The 24,731-nt window shown below is 39.7% G+C and overlaps 1 protein-coding gene across 3 annotated transcripts in view; it reads right to left on the bottom strand.

Moving 5' to 3' along the window:
• Positions 1 to 24,731, bottom strand: part of LOC126358481 (spermine oxidase-like) — a 165,445-nt gene that overhangs the window by 8,816 nt on the left and 131,898 nt on the right. For all 3 annotated transcript variants that reach the window (XM_050007553.1, XM_050007554.1, XM_050007555.1), the window contains exons 8-9: positions 14,158 to 14,281; positions 9,264 to 9,370 (exon numbers count right to left, since the gene is read on the bottom strand). In XM_050007553.1, coding sequence (XP_049863510.1) covers positions 9,264 to 9,370; positions 14,158 to 14,281 — 231 coding nt within the window. The remainder of the gene's footprint in view (positions 1 to 9,263; positions 9,371 to 14,157; positions 14,282 to 24,731) is intronic.

The raw sequence follows: 24,731 nt of genomic DNA, 5'->3' as shown, positions 1-24,731 counted from the left end.
TAGTTGACACCTAAATGTAAATACAGGTAATGTATTGTGTGTGCGTAGGGAAAGGAACCCACTACTGTAAAATTACAGCTTTGTCATAAATCTTGAAAATAGATTTGACCTGTTGCCTCAGTCAGAATCGGATGAACCTCATGTAGCTGAAGCTGTAGATAGGGCACAACAAGCTTTCAAGAACTTTAAAAAGGTAGGGAAATTTGTAAAGAGAAAGAAAGTTCTGTTGTTAGGTAGTTCCATGGTAGAGGTGTTGGCCAACTACTGCAGGAAAATCTAGGTCCAAACTGTTTCAAGCCTAGTGCAGATCTGGCTCAGGTAACAGAGGATGTAGGTTCTTTATGCAAGGATTTCACAAAGGAGGATGCTGTGGTTATAGTGCGTGATCCAGGAAATAGCACTGACAGAGACTCTGAATATTACATAGAGAGTGACCTGGTGAAGATAGCATCAGCAATGAAGCATACAGGTGTGGGATTTGTGTCTGTATTGAGAAGCCATGATCAGCCTCATTTGAACTCTTCTGTAGGGAGGGTGAACTTGGAGTTGGAGTGGCTGCTTAGGACGGATATAGGGTCCCATATTGGTTTGATTCCTGTGGATGCTACTGATAGGAGGGACTACACTAAGCATGGCCTTCACCTCAATAGGAAAGGGAAGGGAAAACTGTCTGGCTTGATTGCAGAAAACTTAAGGGAGGACACTGTCAAAAGTGGTAAAATACCAGTGGTCACAGGTGTCAGAGGGATGCCTTTTTTAGGATAGGGAAGGGGGATAGAAAACGAGTTTTAAGAGAGATTGGCAGACAGACTCAGTTTGAGAAAATAGATGAACAGAAGTCAGATTTTAGCATACAGCCTCCATTTAATCAATGTTTAACAGAAAGTAATCAGAAACTGCCAGTTCATCTTCACCAAAGCAGTTATAATCGCATTAGTATGCAGTATCAGTTATCTTTATTACACCAGAACATTCCAGGACTCAGAAATAAAGTTGATGAACTACTCATTTGCATCGATGAAATGAATTCATCTAACGAAATTGACATAATCTGCCTCTCTGAACATCAGGTGACCCCTGGTATAGATATGTTAGACATTTCAGGATTTAAGCTAGCTTCCTACTTCTGCAGAGTAGATATGGAGGGAGGAGGAGTTGTCACATTTATTAAAAACTGTCATAAATTCAAGAACATTGACATTAATAAATTCTGTTTAGAGCAGCACCTAGAAGCATGTGCAACAGAAGAAGAGTTCCATAACAGATCCTATATAGTAGTAACTATTTACCGAGCACCTGCAGGAAATTGTAATCTATTCATAAATCATCTAGAAGCTCTTTTGGGTTATTTAACAGGAAGAAACAAAGAAATTTTGATTGCTGGTAACTGTAATAGAGATTTTCTAATGCAATCTTCCAGTAAACTATTACTGTAGTTAGTAATGTTGTCTTTCAATCCAATTCACACTGTAAACTTTCCAACTAGGATCACTAAATCCTCAAGGACAGCCATTGATAACATTTTTATAGACAAATAGAAGGAACAAAATCATATCATAAACCCGTAATAAATGGACTAACAGATCGTGACATGCAGCTCCTTGTTTTAGATGTGAATTCTAAGCTGATTATCAAGACTGCTAAATCTGAGTACAGGAGAGCAGTCAATCAACCAAAATTTGAGTGTTTTAGAAAACTGCTCAAAGATATGAACTGGAAAGATGTGTATAGTGTTCATGACATGAATGAAAAATATAACACATTCATGAACAATGTCAGTACCATGTTTGAAAATTGTTTTCCTCTAAAAGTTACTCAAATTAGCAGAAGTCTATAATAAAACCATGGATTACACAAGGAATAAAGATTTCCTGTAAGACCAAAAGGAAACTGTATCTGTGAACCAATAATAGCTCCAATGCTGCTGATTTAGCTAAATACAAGGAATACTGTAAAATATTAAAAAAGTAATTCAGACATCTAAACAGATGCACTATGAGAAGAAGATAGCAATGTCAGGGAACAAAATAAAAACAATATGGGGTATAGCAAAAGAGAAGACTGGTAGAACCAGAAAGGAACAGGAGCTAATAGCCCTAAGGGTAGATGACACATTAGTAACCAATAAGCATAGTGTGGCAAATCTATTTAACAAGTATTTTGTATCCGTTACTGATAGAATGGGATTCTCAGGATCAGTAAATAATGCCCTTGAATATCTGAAACTAGCCTTTACAAATAGCTTCAGGTACATGAATATGTCACTCACTTCACCAAAAGAAATAACTTCCATAATAAAATCTTTAAAAACAAGGCATTCTAGTAGTTACGATGAAATATCAACAAAGTTAGTTATAGAACATTCCTGTGAGTTTAGTACAATTCCAAGTTACTTGTGTAACCAGTCAATTACAACTAGGACATTTTCTGACTGGCTAAAATATGCAGATGTTAAGCCTCTATTCAAGAAAGGGGATAAAGAGATCCCATCAAACTACAGACCGATTTCACTTTTGCCAGCATTCTCAAAAATTTTAGAGAAATTAATGTACAGGCAGCTTCTCAACCATCTGACCACAAATGACATATTATCAAGAACACAGTTTGGATTTCTGAAGGGTTCTGATATCGAGAAGGCTATTTACACCTACAGTGAAAATGTACTTAATTCATTAAATAACAAGTTACAAGCAGCAGGTATTTTCTTTGATTTGTCAAAGGCATTCGATTGTGTGAACCGCAACATCCTTTTAAATAAATTAGAATTCTATGGTGTTATGGGCAGTGCTGCAAAATGGTTCAAGTCATACCTTGCTAACAGGAAACAAAGGGTGTCAGTGCAAGGGACTAAGTCACCAGTCATCATCATAATGGGAAGAAATTACATGTGTTATCACACAAGGATCCATCTTAGGGCCATTGCTTTTTCTTGTGTACATTAATCTCTCATCAGTTACACTGCCAGAAGCAGAGTTCATTTTGTTTGCAGATGACACAAGTATCGCAATAAATAGTATATCGAGTGTAGATCTAGAAAGATCTGCTAATGATATTTTCATAGATAGTAATAAATGGTTTAAAGCCAACTCACTGACATTAAACTTTGAAAAGACTCACTATATGCAATTCAGAACCTGTAAGAGGTTTCCACCCAGCATATGCATAAAGTATGAAGAAGAGCAGATAGAAGAGGTTGACAGTCATAAATTCCTGGGGTTACAACTTGATAATAAATTCAGTTGGGAGGAGCACACCACAGAACTGCAGAAATGCCTTAACAAATCTGTATTTGCAATTCGAGTGTTAGCAGACATATGTAACATAAAAACGAAAAAGCTTGCATACTTTGCCTACTTTCATTCCATAATGTCATATGGTATACTATTTTGGGGTAACTCTTCAAGTCAAACAATAGTTTTGAGAGCCCAAAAGCGTGTAATACATATTATTTATGGAGTAAATTCATGGACATCCTGTAGAAACCTCTTCAAACAACTGGGTATACCAACTACTGCCTCTCAGTATATTTACTCCTTAATGAAATTTGTCCTAAATAATATATCTCTTTTTCCAACAAACAGCTCAGTTCATACATACAATACCAGGAACAAAAACGATCTGCACAAGGGCTTAAAAGCATTTACTTTAGTTCAAAAAAGGGTCCACTACTCAGGAACACTCATCTTCAATCATTTGCCAGCAAACATAAAAAATTTAGTTACAAATAAAGATCAGTTTAAAAGGAGCCTGAAAGTCTCACTAGTGGCCAACTCCTACTACACTGACGAATTTTTTAATAGAAACAAATGATGTATTGTATATATTCATACTATTAGTATTGTTATTTCATCTTTAAAAAATAAAAGAATAAAAAAATTGACATGTTCCACATTCATGAGGATCTCATCAGCATGGATCTATGGAATGAAAATCTAATCTAATTGCTGGAAACAATAACCATTGTAAAATGTCTAGGAGTATCTATCTGGGGCAATCTTAAGTGGAATGATCATGTAAAACAAACAGTAGGAAAAATAATTGTGAGATGGAAATTCACAGGAAGAATCTTAAAAAAGAAGAAGTGGCTTACAAGGCAGTTGATCAACTGGCTCTTGGATAGAGTTCATCCATTTGGGACCCTTTCCAGGTAGGACTGATTGAAGAGATAGAGAAGATTTAACAAAGAGTGGTGCATTTTGTCACAGGATCATTTTATCAGTTTGAGAGGCTTACAGAAATGCTCAATAAACTACATTGTCAGCTGCTACAAGAGAGTTGTTGTGCATCACAGGCAGATTTACTACTGAAATTTCAAGAGTACTTTCTGGGAAGAGTCAGACAACATATTAATTCCTCAGACATATGTCTTATGAAATTACAATGAGAAAATTCAAGAAGTTAGAACTAATATAGAGGCTTACCAACAGTCAGTTTTTCCACATGCCATTCTCAAGAGGAACAGGAAGTGCAGTATCAGTTAGTGGTACCAGACGTGCCCTCCATCACACACTCTTAGATGGCTTGCGCAATACTGATGTACGCTACGTGATCAAAACTATCTGGACACCTGGATGAAAATGACTTACAGGTTCATGGCATACTTCATCGGTAATGCTGGAATTCAATATGGTGTTTGCCCACCCTTAGCCTAGATGACAGCTACCACTCTCTCAGACATATCTTCAATCAGGTGCTGGAAGGTTTCTTGGGGAATGGCAGCCCATTCTTCGTAGAGTACTGCACTCAGGAGATGTATCGAAGTCAGTTCTTGAGGCCTTGCATGAAGTCAGCATTCCAAAACATCCCAAAGGTGTTCTATAGGATTCAGGTCAGGACTCTGTGCAGGCCAGTCCATTACAGGGATGTTATTGTCGTGTAACAACTCCACCACAGACCGTGCATTATAAACAGGTGCTCGATCATTTTGAAAGATTCAATTGCCATCCCCGAATTTCTCTTCAACAGTGGGAAGCAAGAAGGTGCTTAAGACATCAATGTAGGCCTGTACTGGGATTTTTCCATGCAAAACAACAAGGGGTGCACGACCACACCATAATACCACTGCCTCCGAATTTTACTGTTGGCACCACACACGTTGGTAGATGACACTCACCAAGCATTCGACGTACCCACACCCTGCCTTCGGACAGCCACATTGTATACCATGATTTGTCACTCCACACAATGTTTCTCCACAGTTCAATCATCCAATGTGTATGCTCCTTGCACCAAGCGAGGCATCATTTGACATTTAGCAGCTTGATGAGTGGCTTATGAGGAGCTGCTTGACCATGAAATCCACGTTTTCTCGCATCCCACCTAACTGTCATAGTACTTGCAGTGGATTCTGATGCAGTTTGAAATTCCAGTATGATGGTCTGAATAGATGTCTGCTTATTACACATTAAAACTCTCTTCAACCGTTGGCAGTCTGTCCCAGTCAACAGATGAGGTCAGCCTTTGCACTTTTGTGTTGTACATGCCCCTTCATGTTTCCACTTCACTATCACATCAGAAACAATGGACCTAGGGACGTTTAGGAGTGTGGAAATCTCATGTACTGACATATGACACAAAAGACAGCCCATCATCTGACCATGTTCAGAATCCGTGAGTTCCGCAGAGCATCCTATTCTGCTCTCTCACGATGTCTAATGACTACTGAGGTTGCTGATATGGATTACCTGGCAGTAGGTGGCAGCACAGTGCACCTAATATGAAAAACATGTTTTTGGGCATGTCTGGATACTTTTGATCGCATAGTGTAGATGTAGATTTTCTAGGAGTTAACAACAGATGGATATCAATGAGATGGGATGGTAGATCTGTGGATCCAGATGAGTGTGTCCAGTACTACCTTCCAGCAACTGGACGTGGTTTTTGTTCAAGGGATCTAAGGTAGCATACAATTAAAAGAGAGACTATCTCAATCAAAAATTTGGTATAGACTCTAGTAAGGACTTTATCAGGCTCTGGAACTTGGTTCAGTTTCAGTGATTTCAGCTGGTTCTCAACAACACTAAAACTAATATCTATATCCAGCATTGCCACAGGTTCTGAAAATCAGGGCATATCATAGAATTTCAAACATGTCAGGGAAATCAGGGAAATATCAGAGGAATTTGAAAAAACACTGGAAAAATCTCGTTTTTGTCTCAGTATATGAAATGATTTGTTTACTAAGGTGTCATGCATTATCGGTGGCTAGGTGCAGCTGAGTACGTGCACTGCTTCCCTTCTCCCTCATTCTTACTGCCTCTCCTCTTCTTGCCACTTCCCTCAGCTTGCAGTCAGTGCTGCCACCACTTCTTGTCACTAGCCTGGCAGCTGCCAATGACAGGCAGGGAGGTGTGTGGAGTGATTTGTTTGGATCTGATTCTCAGAGACTGTAAACACAGTGACTGGAGACAGTGGTCATGTGTGCATGAGTTGTGTCTGAGTGATTGTGTGAATGTGTGTGTGCTCTCATTTTCTGACAAAAGCTATGGCTGAAAATCTAGTTGTGAAAGTGTGATTTTTTTTCTACATGTCTGTCTGTGGCTCATCAATCATATTTACAGTGAGTTGCTACCTATCCTCGTTGCACTAAACTCTCATTAACATGGCCCTCAGTAGTCCGCCCTCTCAGTAATCAGGCACACTTCCAGCTTCTAGTCGTTCAACCTGAAATGATGCCTACAATAATGAAATTTCATCTGCAACAATGTTGTCAATTAATTATAATGTTCAACATTCCTGTACACTTTGAAATTGTGGCTTTCCTTATGGATCATTATCATGGCTTCTAAATGGAAACATGTTATGCTAGGCCTCAAGCAGAAACCCGAAATTAGGTATAAAGTAAACTAAGAGGTAATCATAAGCTCACAGGACAGTTACGATGAAACTGACGAAGAAGAGGACATAGGAGGAGAGAATGTGATGAAGCTGGAGATGTCTTCCTGAAGTACATTATGCACCAATCATAAACATCACAGGACCTATGAAATGCTTGTAAGGCTATTGTGTGATAAAGCACACTACCGTCATGCATCATCATGGTGACAACTAAAAATTTGGAACACGTTTCATAGTGAATGTTACGCGATACTAATATGTATGTACACACTCAAGGACTAAGTTTTCTGTAAAAATGAATGTATCTTTCAATTTGATAAAGTACACTCCCTATGTGTTCATACTAAATTTTAGACATTCTCAACAATCTGGCACTTCTGCTAATCCAGCACCCATATGTGCGAGGAATGGCCAGTTTAGCAAGAGTCTAGAGTATTATTGATTTTCAGAGTGTTTGAACAAGTTGTCTGTTGCATGGATTGATCACTGTGGTCTCATTTCATCAGCATGCTGTCTGTGACTCATGAATAGCTGGTGACATGAGGTGATTTCTGTGATGGACAGAAACCAAAGGCCATTTCTGTGGGTATGTGTAATGGATCTGCCTATCTGAAGCCATTCAGTTCCCACTAAAGTGCAGGCCCTGTCCATTGGATCTAGTCTTCCTGCAGGCTGGGTATGTTTGTGGGTAGCATAATGCAGCAGAATTTCATCGTTTTTCCATGGACCCAGGACTGTGGTGTTCCTCAGCAGGCCAGAGGCAATGACTAATGAATTTTAGGAATTGTGACCATCTTACCACAAGCACATTGTACAGTGTGGCATTGTATAGACATATTATTTGTTGTAGTACATTTTGGCACTTCAAAAGTAGTTTATATTTTAGAAAGTATGAATAATAATAATAATAATAATAAGAAGAAGAAGAAGAAGAAAATTTTGTCAGCTGCTGGTGGTTTATATGATGTGTACTCATACATTTCTCCAAAGAAGAATCACATAATACCTGTGGAATAGTATATATAATACAGTGGGTAATAGCTGACAATAATGAACATAATATAACTACCATTTTATTGGTGGTCACCTACAGTGTTGGTTTACACAATTCTTCCCCAACTAATACACTTCTTTCAAGATGCTTACTTTTTTATGAGGTTATTTCTGAAATCAGTGAAGGTATTTTAAATCTGTCTTGTGACTCCAAGGAAATGGACATTTTTGTCACCAAGTGTGTTTTGATTTATTGAAATAAAATAACATCAGAGGTCTTAATGAAACAAACGTACTATTTGGCTTGCTTTCTTCACTTAAAAACAGTTCATTACAAAATATATTGATGTTAGTATTTAAGATTTTTGCCCACATCAGAAAACACCATCTGCTTGCAAGTGTTTTTGGATATTTCCTTGTCTGCACTATTGTTTTTTGTACCATAGCTGCAAAGACAGATTGTCAACTTACTCCTTAACTTATCCTTGAGATCTTAAAATTTGTCAGGGAAAAATGCTGAAACTTGTCTGGAAATCTGGAAAATCTCAGGGAGTTTCACTTGGGGAAACTTGTGGCAATCCTGATATCACTATCCTTCACACTGGTGCAAGAATGAAATCTGAGAAATATCCCAGGATTTTCATTTGTAAAGGAACATTTCAAAACCAAGTTGATCATTTTCACTTTTGCTTTGCTACCCTGAATTTCAGTCTCTGTCTCATTCGTGAGTCTGGACACTAACTTTGATACCACTAGAAGCCTTTGCATATGAGCAGAATTTATTTGAGATTTGTCAGATATCATTCAATAATAGTGTTCAGTATAACATGCATTGCCATACTTCCCATTTGGACACTTCATTACATTTGTAAATTAACATATTCCACGTGATGGTGAGAGCTCGAGATTATAGTCCGTAGAATATGCAAATAATTAAACAAGTAAAGTAAAAACAAGTTTTAAGAGTCAAATTTTTTTGTGTAAAAGTCAGGTAGTATTGCTAAAGTAGACATTTACTATATTAAATTTTACCAAGACCAATATGCATTTTCTCAGAAATGCATTGACGATGCTGTGCTACATCTTGATCACAAAAGTCATTCAAATGTGGGTCAATTTTCCTTTCAGTGATCAGTACCCTATCAGGAATACTGATTAACAGCACTTGAACACCTAAGCTGGATGTGCATTTGACTGAGCAACACTAAATGACAACACACTGTCAATGATATACAAATGAACAGCAATCAAAACGTGCAGAAGAGTTGAAAGAGGAAAGAATCTAGAGAATTAAAAAGTTACTTTAACTTGTGTTTAAAACGTTTCACACATTTTTCATGATCAAATGAAAAATTCTTTTTTGCTTTTAATAAGTGTATTCAAATAAAAGGCAAAACTTTTGTACGTAATATGGATGAAATGCACAAATCTACCTGGCCTCATTAAGAATTCGGTCAGCCTCCCTCCAGCCTGTCTCTATTGCCCCATGAACAGTAGAGTAGTAGTGATCATGTGTGGCCTCTCCAGCAAACAGTAAAACCTGCACAGAAAGCATAAACAACAAACACAAAAAAATCTCATATATATATATATATATATATATATATATATATATATATATATATACACACAATATTCAAATATTTGAAAGTCCATGATGCAATAACAGCAATATTATGAAAATGATAGACTGCTAATTGCCTTATAGGGGAGACTATGAGACAGAGAAAAGCACAACAAAAAGATTGTTATGTATACATTTAAGCTTTTGTACAAAAGACCTTCTGAAGTGGAAAACATACATACACTATGTGGTCAAAAGTATCTGGACACCTTTAAAAACACACGTTTTTCATATTAGGTGCATTGTACTGCCACCTGCTGCCAAGTAGTACATATCAGCAACCTGAGTGGGGCACCCTGCACAAATCATGGACTTTGAACGTGGTCAGGTGATTAGGTGTCACTTGAGTCATATGTCTGTATGCAAGATTTCCATACTCCTAAACATCCCTAGGTCCACTGTTTCTGATGTGACAATTTGGTGGAAATGTGAAGTGACACTTACAGCACAAAAGTGTACAGACCAACCTCGTCTGTTGACAGATGAGGCCGCCGACAGTTGAAGAGGGTTGTAATGTGTAATAGGCAGACATCTATTCAGACCATCATACAGGAATTCAAAACTGCATTACGATCCACTGTAAGTTCTATGAAAGTTAGGTGGGAGGTGGGAAAATTTGGATTTCATGGCCAAGCAGCTGCTTATAAGCCACACATCACACCGGTAAGTGCCAAACGACACCTGGCTTGATGTAAGGAGCGTAAACATTGTATGATGGAACCATGGGAAAACATTGCGTGGAGTGACAAATCATGGTACACAATGTGGCGATCCAATGGTAGAGTGTGTATATGGCGAATGCCCAGTGAACATCACTTGGCAGCGTGTGTAATGCAAACAGTAAATTTCAGAGGCAGCGGTGTTATAGTGCAGTTGTGTTTTTTCATAGAGAGGGCTTGCACCCCTTGCTGTTTTGCATGGCACTATCACAGCAAAGGCCTACATTGATGTTTGAAGCACCTTCTTGCTTCCCACTGTTGATGAGCAATTAGGGGATGGCAACTGCATCTTTCAACATGATCAGGCGATAATAACATCCCTGTAATGGACTACCCTGCACAGAGTCCTGACCTGAATCCTATAGAACACTTTTAGGATGTTTTGGAATGCCGACTTCATGACAGGCCTCACCGACCAACATCGATACCTCTCCTCAGTGCAGCACTCCATGAAGAATGGGCTGCCCCAAGAAACCTTCCAGCACCTGATTGAACATATGCCTGTGACAGTGGAAGCTTTCATCAAAGCTAAGAGTGAGCCAACACCACATTGAATTCCAGCGTTACCAATGGAGGGCGCCGCCACAAACTTGTAAGTAATTTTCAGCCAGGTGTCCAGATACTTTTAACACTCTCTCTCTCTCTCTCTCTCTCTCTCTCTCTTTCTCTCTCTCTCTCTCTCTCTCTCTCTCTCTCTCTCTCTCTCACACACACACACACACACACACACACACACACACACACACACACACACACACAGATAGAGAGAGAGTGTCTCTGGCTGGCCACAACAGCCATAGAAAGTTGTGTCACATGTGTGTGTGTTGTGCTTGTGTGAATGTGTGTGTTTTCTACTTTGGAAAAAGGACTTTCACTGAAAAGCTTAAATGTACAACAATCTTTTCATTGTGCCTGTCTGTGACTCAATGTCTCCTATATATCCATCCTTTTCACATTATAAAATATCCCGTTATGCATATGAGGCTACACCATATTTAAATGTAACTTGCACTAAAATATACACTCTTCTTTATATTTTTAATATAAAATCAAATGAAACTCTGAAACCATGTGAATATTTCAAAACAATTTTCAGAATGAATACATGTCACACTATCTACCAAGTGACTTGTATGTAGTGAATGTTTTATAACTTCTGATATTTTGCAACAGTTCCTTGCAATTGCCCATAGAATCTTAAGGTGCATATCCTGAGCATTGTAATCACTGATTAAATACAAAAACTCCTTTTATGTTGGCAGAGGAAGGAAAGAAAATAAGATAACAGGTTAATTTTCCTTGCCTTACTATGGAGAGATGATATAGTGGAGGTGTTGAGTGTTAAGTAAGGAGGAAAACACAAACTGCACTGACAACATGTTGGAGACACATTGAATAACCAGATCTTCTGGCATTGTACGATATTTTGAAGACATGACTCACTGCCATCTTCAGGTGCTCCCTGAGGCTCAGGGGACACCTGAGGAAGACAGCGAGTCACTCCATCAAAATATTGAGCAAGAACAACACGAACAAAGGGGAAAAGAGACAATTATTCAACATGTCAACACATGACTGGGAAAGTCTGAAGAATTACGGCATTTTGAAGGATGTTCTGGATAATTTTGTGATTATCTTAGTACAAGGAACATGTAGTCTCCAGTGGTTTATTACAGAGTAATAATTTAATTATGGTTTATTCAGTTTGTTACCCCAATTACCTTTGGCTTTGTGAAAATACCTTCTTAACAGTGACAATGTCTATAATATACAATTATCAAAACAAACAACACAAATCACAGAGTAAGATGGCAAGCCTTGGATGGATCACATACTTTGTGTAGTGGTCACTGTTGTTTCAGGAACAAGTCCAGAATTGCAACATTGTGTCACCCTTCAATTGCATTCAGTGAACTACTCTCACACAAAGTGCATATTTGCTGACCCTTCATAAACCTATCCATATTCCTCTTTACTGCAATGTAAAACGAACACTACTGTAATAACAAACCCAAGACAGAACAAAGTAGTGCCGAATAGTAGCTTGGGGGCAAAAAGTGCACTAGGCGTTACTGTTGTCAGCAAATACTGTAAGTGAATGCAGCAAGTTTGTTTCCAAACAAGGCACACAGTGTATATTGTTGATATATTTTGAATCCAATACAGATATAAATATTAATGGGGGTAAGAAATCAAACTAAATGCTATTACTCTGTAACAAGTCACTGGATACCATGTCTCATACAACGAAATACTCAGAAAGTATCAAAATTTTGTCATTTGAGTTTGAATTCACCCTGTGCACAAGAGCCTGAACATATAAAATCTAAGAACATTATAAGTTCATAAGTTGATCTTTTGTATTCTAGATCTGATTTATGACCCTACCTACCAACCATTCAAATCCTACACAGATCAGTGAGGGATTGTCTTTACTTACTCCATTATGCATATCTATCTATATTTTGCTGTCCATGGGGACATATATTGAGATTTTAACACAAAGACAATAAATATATTTCTATACGTAACTTTCCTTTAATTTCATTGCAAAGAAAATTTTTTTTACAGATAACCATAGGCTGAAAATACACCATTGTGGGTTTCATCCATAAAACAACAGCCAATCAATGTCAAATGCTTGGAAGTCTGTCCAGTATGTGAGCATGGTTGACTATATCTAGCAGTGGGTTTTTTTCTGACTAAGTTATCAGCATATATTCATAACTATTAGTCCATCATCAGAAACAAACAGAAAACCAGTAGCTTTTTTCCCACCAACAACTTTTCTGTTAATCAGCTAACACACTACTCAGAAGCCTTCTGATATAATTATTTATAAATAACAAATAACATCATCAATTCTGTAATTAATTTATAGTGTAATCCACAAGAGTTTATAACATCTTCTGTCCTTCATACTCTGTAACTCATCTGACATGTGAAAAGTCTCCCTTTCCCAACAGTCTTCGCAGAAAATATCATGGAATAGTGCATGCATGTGCTAAAAAGTGACTTCCAAAACTGTTCAAAAGTCACAAAGAGAAGCATGTAGCATGCAGGGAATATTAATCCAGCATGATAATGTTGCCTTCTCACATAGTGAGCAAAACCATGGATATATCTTGAAGTTTCCGAATTCCAGGGACTCCTGCATCTACCATACAGTCAAAATTTAGCACTATTAGATTCCCTTCTATTCTCAAATAGACAGTAAATTATTAATGGCCACCAATTGAAGTCCACAAAAGAAGCTGTGCCAACCTACAACTTGTTTGTGAACAATGTATCAAAATGCATATTGGTGAGTTTTCATTAAATAATTTTAAAGTTCTTCAGCTTTCAGTGAGAACCTTTCATCTTTAAATTAATCAAGAGTAGCCGCACGGGATAGCCATGCGGTCTGAGGTGCCTTGTCATGGTTCAGGCGGCTCCCACCTTCGGAGGTTTGAGTCCTCCCTCGGGACATGGGTGTGTGTGTTGTTCTTAGTGTAAATTAGTTTAAGTTAGATTAAGTAGTGAGTAAGCCTAGGAACTGATGACCTCAGCAGTTTGGTCCCATAGACCTTACCACAAATTTCCAAAGTTAATCAAGAGTAATTTGATGAATCCTTACAGTTTGCTTTGTTTCTGAAGTGCTTAAATAACTACAAGAAAGACAATTTCATTTAAGCATAGTGAATTAGTTACCACAGTTTATGCAATACGATTCTGCTGTTGGACAAGGTTGGCGTCAGAGCTATTGGTGAAGATGAAGACTATGTGAGACAACATGATACAACAACTCTGGTTGGCTGTCAAGCCTAAGAGAGAGGTTGGTTATTATTTATGAATACAATAAAGAGAAACAGTCCCTTTGGACACAACTCAAGCTTTTTGTTGTGATGTAAAAAATTCCTTAATATACTCTATGAGTTACACACAAGACTAAAAATTTAAAATAATGACTAAGAACACCATATACAAGTTAGTATGCTCTCTTACCTGATTGCCATCAGTGTTGGATATTGGTTTTGCCAGACTAGCAGCATTTGTACCATATCTTTCTGTATCCAAACTTCGGAAACTGTAGGACCCACGAAAATGGGGATTTGCTGTCCAACTTGACCTATTCAACAACAATGTATGGTATGGTAATCTGAATTATGATAGAGGAAATGGACTGAAGAACAAAGACATTGGTTCATAGTATTCTAAGAAAAACTGCTCCTTTTTAGCATTTTATACACTATTTGATCAAAAGTATCTGGACACCTGGCTGAAAATGACTTACAAGTTCATGGCAACCTCCATCGGTAACGCTTGAATTCAATATTATGTTAACCCAGCCTTAGCCTTGATGACAGCTTCCGCTCTCACAGGCATACACTAAGTCAGGTGCTGGAAGGTTTCTTGGGGAATGACAGCCCATTCTTCACAGAGTGCTGCACTGAGGAGAGGCATTGATATCAGTTGGTGAGGCCCGGTATGAAGTCAGCATTCCAAAACATCCCAAAGGTATTCTATACGATTCAGGTCAGGACTCTGTGCAATCCAGTCCATTACAAGGATGTATTGTCATGTAACGACTCCATCACAGGCTGTGCATTATGAACAGGTGCTCAAGCATGTTGAAAGATGCAATGACCATCCCAAAATTGCTCTTTAACAGTGGGAAGCAAGAAGGTCCTTAAAACACGAATGTAGCCCTGTGCTGTGATAGTGCCATGCAAAACAACAAAGGGTGCAAGCCGCCTCCACGAAAAACATGATCACACCATAACACCACCGTCTCTGAATTTTACTGTTGGCACTACACAAGCTGCCAGATGATATTCACTGGGCATTCGCAATAACTGCACCCTGAAGTGGGATAGCAACATTGTGTACCATTATTCATCACTCCACACAACATTTTTCGACTGTTCAATCATTCAATGTTTATGCTCCTTACACGAAGCGAGGTGTCATTTGGTATTTACTGGCTTGATGTGTGGCTTTTGAACAGCCACTCGACCATGATATCCAGGTTTTCTCACCTCCTGCTAATACCTCATGGCATTTGCAGTGGATCCTGATGCAGTTTGCAATTCCTGTGTGATGGTCTGGATAGATGTCTGCCTACTACACATTATGGCCATCTTCAACTGTCGGTAGTGTCTGTCAGTCAACAGACGAGGTCAGCCTGTACGCTTTTGTGCTGTACATGTCCCTTCACATTTCCATTTCGCTATCACATTGGAAACAGTGGACCTAGGGATATTTAAGAGTGTGGAAATCTCACGTACAGACATATGACACAAGGTTACACTCAATCACAAGCCCATGTTTGAAGTCTGTGAGTTCCGCAGAGTGCCCCATTCTGCTCTCTCATGATGTCTAATGACTATTGAGGTCACTAATATGGAGTACCTGGCAGTAGGTGGCAGCACAATGCACCTAATATAACAAATGTACGTTTTTGTAGGTGTATGGGTACTTTTGATCACATAGTGTATATGGTAGAAAAGACATATGCAAAACAATGTGTGAAAGTAATACACACGAAAGATTTGTAGTGATAAAAGAAGTCATAAAATATTTTGGTGTAATGCACAACAAATGAATACACACTTATATGATTACAGAATTTACTGTACATCAAATATTAATACAACTCAAATCACCAGGTCTGCCTGTCCAGTAAAAATTTAAAGTCCAAAAGAAATTAAGTGAAGTACAAGAAACTGACACTGGAAATTCCAGACATTCAATTTCTATCACAGGATGCAATCAGTGACAGTCATAGTAATTTGAGCAAGTTCAGAGTGTTACACACAACATAGACCATGACAGCATATATATCATGAGGAAATGTTTCAGAGTCTTTCACCTGTTGTTGAGCACTATCAACAAAGTCCCTTGGCATTACACCAGATGAGACAATGAACTCTGAGAACCCAGTAGAGTGTAGAGATAATGTAATCAGAATCCAGCAGCAGAGGCAGTGAGAAGGTGGTCATGCAGCACAGCTAGTGATCTGTTTCAGGGAGCTGCCTCAAGAGAAATTGATTTCTGCTTACTCTATGACTGGTTATTTTGGCATTTTCATATTCCCCAGGCAGCCAACTTCTGTGGCCGGCAGTCATTTGGTGGAGTCACCACAGCTTACAACAGAGCTATACAGAGTTCACTATCAATACATCTTCACCCATTGATGGAGAAGATAAAAGATCCCCGTTCCTCAAAAGACACAACGTAAGGCTGAAATACTACTTGTTGTCTTGCAAGTGATCAGTGTGGCATTGGCCTGGAGGTACAGTTATTTGTGTGGCTGGTGGCAATTTTATGCACTATGGTCACCATTGGTGCTAGTATTGATTCATCTTCTGCCAGGGATCATGATGGATCTGATGTGTTAGCTTTCACCATTTCCAAGCCTGGGCATATTAAATATTCCCGCTTTTCTGAAGCTGATGGGATGGCATTGGGTTGAGTGGTGATGGTGGTGGTAATGGTGGATTTTACGCTGTTGCTAGAAATGACAATGAGTTCTAGGCATAGAAACTCTTCAAAGGTACATCTGCTTGATGTATTACCAAATCACTCTTGTCTGGGTTTACACAGTGGTCATTTCTGTACCCTGGACCTTGATGATGGTGCCAGGGAACCAACAAGGTTTATTTTGATACCTACAAATGATGACTGTATCTTGTTCTCTGAAGACATACTGGACTCATGGTGATGGCTGATGTTCATCCAGCTATAGATACTAAAGTCCTGTCCTCAGTTGTCCATCATGAAGCAATTCTGCTGGGCTTTTTCCATCATAGTTTGTAGTATAGTAAGTACTTAGAAATATGGCCAATGATATTCTTCAGTTCTTCAGTGGATGAAATGGGTAATGTGTGCCTTTAACCTCCTCACCAGACATTCTGATGTACTGTTGGAAGGGGAATGCAATGGAACAGATGGAAAATGCTGTATGACTTGAGGGTATAGACGCTTGAAAAGGTTTGGAATGAGAATTGGAGTCCAATGTCAGAAACAATGATGTTCAAAAGATGTTATATTGCAGATATATAGGCTAAAACTTGAGCAGCAGCTTCTGCTGATGTGGACATCTGTATCATACAGAGGAAATGTGAACATGTATCCATCACTACCATACACATACACTGTAGAAATGATCCCACTGAATCTATGTGAAGATGTTACCAGGGAACCAGCAGTGGTTGTCGTGAATGGAAATGGTGACTGGTGCTGGCTAGGATGTGGCACTTATCCTTCATCATTTGACCATCTCGATGATGTCTTGATTTATACCATACCAGTATGTTAAAGGTGTCCATAATTAAAGGTCCAGTTACAAAACACTGTGGAATGAGAATGCTTGTCCAGAATGATGTCAAATCTGAATACAATATTATTGACATGGGGGGAAACATTGGGGAACCAAAAAAAATAATGAAAATTCAACAAAGAGATGATGATGATGTAAGCATATTAATGTAAATGGGGTGGCTACAAATGACAGGTGAATCACTATATGATGGCTATGGTTTGAGTTGCACATTACACCAACCATACTGTTCACCGTGCATGACTGCACAAGTTCTGCATTCAACCGTTATGGCACTGTTAGGTAGGTAAGCCCATCCTCAATGGCAAGGTCATACAAGGTAACATGAGAAGTTTTTAACTGTCTGAGGACAAAACCCACATAACAAGCAAAATTACACCGGTTTCTAATTGTTGTGGGTCTGGTGCAAGATATGTTCAATACGCTGTCCACCATTTCCTGTCACAGGTTGAAATCAAGAAACAGCATGTTCCACAGCAGACTGGAGTGTCTCCGGGGTCAAGTTCAGAATGTGTTGCCCTATGTGTGCCTTCAATTCAGCTATGTTGTAATTGGAGCACTGAGCACAACATCTTTCAGACAATCCCACAGTCAGAAGTCACATGGATTAAGATCAGGTGATTAGGATGACTGGGCTGCAGGGAAATGATGGCTGATAATTGTTGTTGTTGTCTTCAGTCCTGAGACTGGTTTGATGCAGCTCTCCATGCTACTCTATCCTGTGCAAGCTTCTTCATCTCCCAGTACTTACTGCAACCTACATCCTTCTGAATCTGCTTAGTGTATTCATCTCTTGGTCTCCCTCTATGATTTTTACCCTCCACGCTGCCCTCCAATGCTAAATTTGTGATCCCTTGATGCCTCAGAACATGTCCTACCAACCGGTTCCCTCTTGTCAAGTTGTGCCACAAACTCCTCTTCTCCCCAATTCTATTCAATACCTCCTCATTAGTTATGTGATCTACCCATCTAATCTTCAGAATTCTTCTGTAGCACCACATTTCGATAGCTTCTATTCTATTCTTGTCTAAACTACTTATCATCCATGTTTCACTTCCATACATGGTTACGCTCCAGACAAATACTTTCAGAAACGAATTCCTGACACTTAAATCTATACTCGATGTTAACAAATTTATCTTCTTCAGAAACGCTTTCGTTGCCATTGCCAGTCTACATTTGATATCCCCTCTACTTCGACCATCATCAGTTATTTTGCTCCCCAGACAGCAAAACTCCTTTACTACTTTAAGTGTCTCATTTCCTAATCTAATTCCCTCAGCATCACCCGACTTAATTTGATTACATTCCATTATCCTCGTTTTGCTATTGTTGATGTTCATCTTATACCCTCCTTTCATGACACTGTAAATTCCGTTCAACTGCTCTTCCAAGTTCTTTGCTGTCTCTGACAGAATTACAATGTCATCGGTGAACCTCAAAGTTTTTATTTCTTCTCCCTGGATTCTAATACCTACTCCAAATTTTTCTTTTGTTTCCTTTACTGCTTGCTCAGTATACAGATTGAATAACATCGGGGAAAGGCTACAACCCTGTCTCACTCCCTTCCCAACCACTGGTTACCTTTCATGCCCCTTGACTCTTATAACTGCCATCTGGTTTCTGTACAAATTGTAAATAGCCTTTCGCTCCCTGTATTTTACCCCTGCCGCCTTCAGAATTTGAAAGAGAGTACTCCAGTCAACATTGTCAAAAGCGTTCTCTAAGTCTACAAATGCTAGAAATGTAGGTTTGCCTTTCCTTAATTTATTTTCTAAGATAAGTCGTAGGGTCAGTATTGCCTCATGTGTTCCAACATTTCTGCGGAATCCAAACTGATCTTCCCTGAGGTCAGCTTCTACCAGTTTTTCCATTCGTCTGTAAAGAATTCGCGTTAGTATTTTGCAGCTGTGTCCTATTAAACTGATAGTTCGGTAATTTTCACATCTGTCAACACCTGCTTTCTTTGGGATTGGAATTATTATATTCTTCTTGAAGTCTGAGAGTATTTCGCTTGTCTCATACATCTTGCTCACCAGATGGCAGAGTTTTGTTAGGATTGGCTCTCCCAAGGCCATCAGTCATTCCAATGGATTGTAGTCTACTCCCGGGGCCTTGTTTCGACTCAGGTCTTTCAGTGCTCTGTCAAACTATTCATGCTGTATCATATCTTCCATTTCATCTTCATCTACATCCTCTTCCATTTCCATAATATTGTCCACAAGTACATCGCCCTTGTATAGACCCTCTATATACTCCTTCCACCTTTCTGCTTTCCCTTCTTTGCTTAGAACTGGGTTTCCATCTGAGCTCTTGATATTCATACAAGTGGCTCTCTTTTCTCCAAAGGTCTCTTTAATTTTCCTGTAGGCAGTATCTATCTTACCCCTAGTGAGATAAGCCTCTACATCCTTAACATTTGTCCTCTAGCCATCCCTGCTTAGCCGTTTTGCACTTCCTGTCGATCTCATTTTTGAGAAGTTTGTATTCCCTTTTGCCTGCTTCATTTACTGCGTTTTTATATTTTCTCCTTTCATCAATTAAATTCAATATTTCTTCTGTTACCCAAGGATTTTTACCAGCCCTCGTCTTTTTACCTACTTGATCCTCTACTGCCTTCACTACTTCATCCCTCAGAGCTACCCATTCTTCTTCTACTGTATTTCTTTCCCCCATTTGTGACAATTGTTCCCTTATGCTCTCCCTGAAACTCTGTACTACCTCTGGTTTTTTCAGTTTATCCAGGTCCCATATCCTTAAATTCCCACCTTTTTGCAGTTTCTTCAGTTTTAATCTACAATTCATAACCAATAGATTGTGGTCAAAGTCCACATCTGCCCCTGGAAATGTCTTACAATTTAAAACTTAGTTCCTAAATCTCTGTCTTACCATTATATAATCTATCTGAAACCTGTCAGTATCTCCAGGGTTTTTCCATGTATACAATCTTGTTTTATGATTCTTGAACCAAGTGTTAGCTATGATTAATTTATGCTCTGTTCAAAATTCTACCAGATGGCTTCCTCTTTCATTTCTCTCCCCCAATCCATATTCACCTACTATGTTTCTTTCTCTCCCTTTTCCTATTCTCGAATTCCAGTCACCGATGACTATTAAATTTTCGTCTCCCTTCACTATCTGAATAATTTCTTTTATCTCATCATACATTTCATCAATTTCTCCGTCATCTGCAGAGCTAGTTAGCATATAAACCTGTACTACTATAGTAGGCATGGGCTTCGTGTCTATCTTGGCCACAATAATGCATTCACTATGCTGTTTGTAGTAGCTTACTGGCACTCCTAATTTTTATTCATTACGAAACCTACTCCTGCATTACCCCTACTTGATTTTGTATTTATAACCTTGTCTTCACCTGACCAAAAGTCTAGTTCCTCCTGCCACCGAACTTCACTAATTCCCACTATATCTTACTTCAACCTATCCATTTTCCTTTTTAAATTTTCTAACCTACCTGCCCGATTAAGGGATCTGACATACCACATTCCAATCCGTAGAACGCCAGTTTTTCTGTCTCCTGATAACGACGTCCTCTTGAGTAGTCCCCACCCGGAGATCGGAATGGGGGACTATTTTACCTCCGGAATATTTTACCCAAGAGGACGCCATCATCATTTAACCATACAGTAAAGCTGCATGCCCTTGGGAAAAATTACGGCTGTAGTTTCCCCCTGCTTTCAGCCATTCGCAGTACCAGCACAGCAAGGCCGTTTTGGTTAGTGTTACAAGGCCAGATCAGTCAATCATCCAGACTGTTGCCCCTGCAACTACTGAAAAGGCTGCTGCCCCTCTTCAGGAACCACACGTTTGTCTGGCCTCTCAACAGATACCCCTCCGTTGTGGTTGCACCTACGGTACGGCCATCTGTATTGCTGATGCACGCAAGCCTCCCCACCAACGGCAAGGTCCATGGTTCATGGGGGTAGGCTGATAATTGTAGAATTTCCAAAATCCCTCTTCAGCAGCACTTGAGTTGTGCATTACGCCACTGGCTGAGCAATATATGGAGGACTGCCAGCTTGCATAAAAATGATTACACTGTTGAGGGATTGGAACAACATTGGTATGCAAGACTCTCAAAATATTTGACGGTACAGGTAACAAGACATTTGGGACTCATCTGCTTGAAAAAATATGGCTTTGCCGCATATGATGCCAATGATGAAGTCTTCTCCAGTTATCAGCTGAGTCAAGGTGTCAGTCTGTGGCAATGTTTCAACAAGTTTCCTGCTTGTTACCTTCAAGTGAAGTGTTGGGTTTGTGTTCTGTCCGGTTCTTTATAGTCACTTGACCACTGCCTCAAATGCATCAACAGCACCAATTATGTGCCTCCAGAAGGAGCATTGTGGCCCACGGTGGGAAGGAGTCATGGCCAGTGGTGCTGGGGACTTCCTGAGTGCTGTTGGGTGTGGGCATTGTGTCCTGGTGGAGCCTGTCCATTTCATCCACTGCCTTCGCTGGATTCACATCGGAGCATTCTTGTCGTATTTTGTTATCACTGCAACCCATGCAATACCAAGATGGAAACTGCTATCTCAGTTGACAAGGTTGTCATGGACTTGTATCTCAACAGCCTCTTTAAAGACTGAATCCCAAAACCCATTCATCCCACACAGCATCTTTGTTCGTTCAAAATCAAACATATGGTTTTCCTTGAGACCATGTTCTGCCACTGCCAATTTGACCTAGGCAAACACTCCTTACATATTCTGAGCAGTGCTGTGATATACATCACTGTGTCTGGCTGAGGACTCTAGGTGTCTGTATTCCTAGTTTATCCTTCGCTGAGCCTGGCATATTCTTGATTTTGGCTGATGAGTGGGAGATAGTTTCAATGTTGCTCTTTTCTAATATCCGGGCAAATTTTTCTGTGGATGGTTCCATATGTCTTCCCTCTCCTTCTCGTTCAGTAGGAAAGCATGTCTTACCTGCACCTCACAATAGCCATTCTTGCAAACAGTATTTCGCAAGTACTGTAGTTCAGCAGGTAGATTTTCTTTGTCACACATATCTTATGCTCTGCACACCATGATGGTGAGTGCTCATTTGTGCTGTGCTGGGTGGTAGCAGCTACTGGCATTATGGTACAGGTCTGTGTGTGTCTTCTTCCTGTAAACAGAATTACATAACGTGCCATCGGTCTTCTTCTTTATCATAATGTTGAGGAAAGGCAGACATCCATTTCCTTCCACTTCCATGGTGAATTTAATATTGTCTTATATGCTGTTGAGGTGATAAGAAATTTTGTACATCTTCTTTGTCATGTGGCCAAATCATGAACATATTGTCCATCATCCAACACCTTTGGTTTCAGTAATGCCATTTTGAGAGCCATTTCTTCAAAGTGTTCCCTGTATAGGTTTGCAATACATGGATTCAGGAGAGAACCTATCTATCTGTTGGTAGAATTTACCACCACATTGGAAGTATGTGGTGTGGCGATGACGTGTGGCAGAACAGTTTCACTGTGTCTTCATCGAAGTGGCCCCCTTAGTGATGTCAAGGAGTCCTCAAGATGTGCCTGTATGAAGAGGGACCTTGACATCAAAGCTGACCAGGATGTCACCTTTGTCCAGACATGTCCCTCAAAGTATCTTCAAAAACTCCGTCGAATTTGCAAGTCTCCCTCCTGATCTCTTCAGCAGTGTGAGAGAGAAGCCCACAGATGGCCTGCTTGATGCTACTGATGATCTCCCATTTAGGTAATATAGTTGGAACCAGTGCAAAATTTAAACCTTTTGACAGCATGGATGTTTTTGCCTTGTCCAGTTCGTTCCCAGTTAAATTGATAATGGTCTTCAAAACCTTTGTATTGGTGTTCTGCGCTTGAACTACTGGTAGTCAATGGAATTTGTCTTGTTGTTTTATGGTGGCTTTGCATTTACAGAGTTCACTGGTTGTGAATGAGTTACCATCTACCCACTCCAATGATCATGGTGAGATTTTGGATGCCAGTTCCAAGTGTTATGTGAGTAAAGTGCAAACTTTTGTCAAGTTCAAGCCTCATGATGGATATGTGCTCATGCACCAATACCCAGCCAGCAAGCTGTAAAATGCGTTTTGTCATTGTCATGTGGCAGCATGTTGCAGGTGAGTGAACTACAGCAGTACTTCCTTGTCCTGACATCACTGAAGGAAGGCTAGTCTACTGAGCAGATTCGGCTTCTTGTTACAAAGTTTCTGCAGCATCTTGAAGCTGCACTGTATCTCATCTCTGTAGAAGTGAGCTACATGCAAATTCAGACTTTCTCAGCGAATGTCAATGATGAAGTCTTCTCAGATTCTCTGCTGAGTCAAGGTGTCATTTTGTGGCAACTATTCAACAAGTTTCCTGCTTGCATCTGCAGATGAAGTGTTTGCTTCATGTACTATCTGGTTCTTTATAGCCTCTGGACTGCAGGCTCCTTTGCATCATCTGCATCGGCAGTGTGCAATTCAGTGCCTCCAGAAGGGATGTTGCTGATCACAGAGGGGGGAGTTGTGGCTGGTGGTTGTGGAGGTGCTCAGCATGCTGGTAGGTGGGGGTGTCACATCCTGATTGAGCCTGTCAATTCCATCTGTTGCCTTCACTGGTTTCACATCGGAGTGTTCTTGTCATATTTTTGTTATTGCTTCAACCCATGCGGTGCTAAGATGGAAATCGCTATCCTGATTGACAAGGTTGTCATGGACGCACATCTCCACAGCCTCTTTAAAGGCCAAATCTCAGAACCTGTTCACCCCACACAGCAGCTTTGTTTGATCAAAATCAAATATATGGTATTCATTGAGACTGTGTTGCACCACTGCAGATACCTCCATTTGGTCTAAGCAAACACTGCTTATGTATTCTGAGTAGTGCTGTGATATACATCACTGCATCTGCCCAATGTTCTGTTTGCGACACTTGCAACTGATGCTGTAGACTCCAGATGTCTGTATTCCTAGTTTATCCTTCACTGAGCCCAGCATATTTTTTATTTTGGCCAATGAGCAAAAGTAATGCACTTGACATTCCTTTGGTATGCTGGACCATCCATGGCAGAGATTGCTAGGATATTAGAAAAGGCCAACATTGAAACCATCTTTCACAGCACTGCTCAGAACATTCACCTAGTCCAAATGGAGAAATCTGTGGTGGTGGAACACAGTCTCAAGGCAAACCATATGTTTGATTTTGAACAAAGCTGCTGTGCAGGATTTCGGGTTCTGGGATTTGATCATTAAACAGGATGTG

The sequence above is a fragment of the Schistocerca gregaria genome, chromosome 1, assembly GCF_023897955.1.
Source record: "Schistocerca gregaria isolate iqSchGreg1 chromosome 1, iqSchGreg1.2, whole genome shotgun sequence".
NCBI classification, from domain to species: Eukaryota; Metazoa; Arthropoda; class Insecta; order Orthoptera; family Acrididae; genus Schistocerca; species Schistocerca gregaria.
Note: the sequence above shows the minus strand (reverse complement) of the source record. Positions and strands in the feature narration are given on the sequence as shown.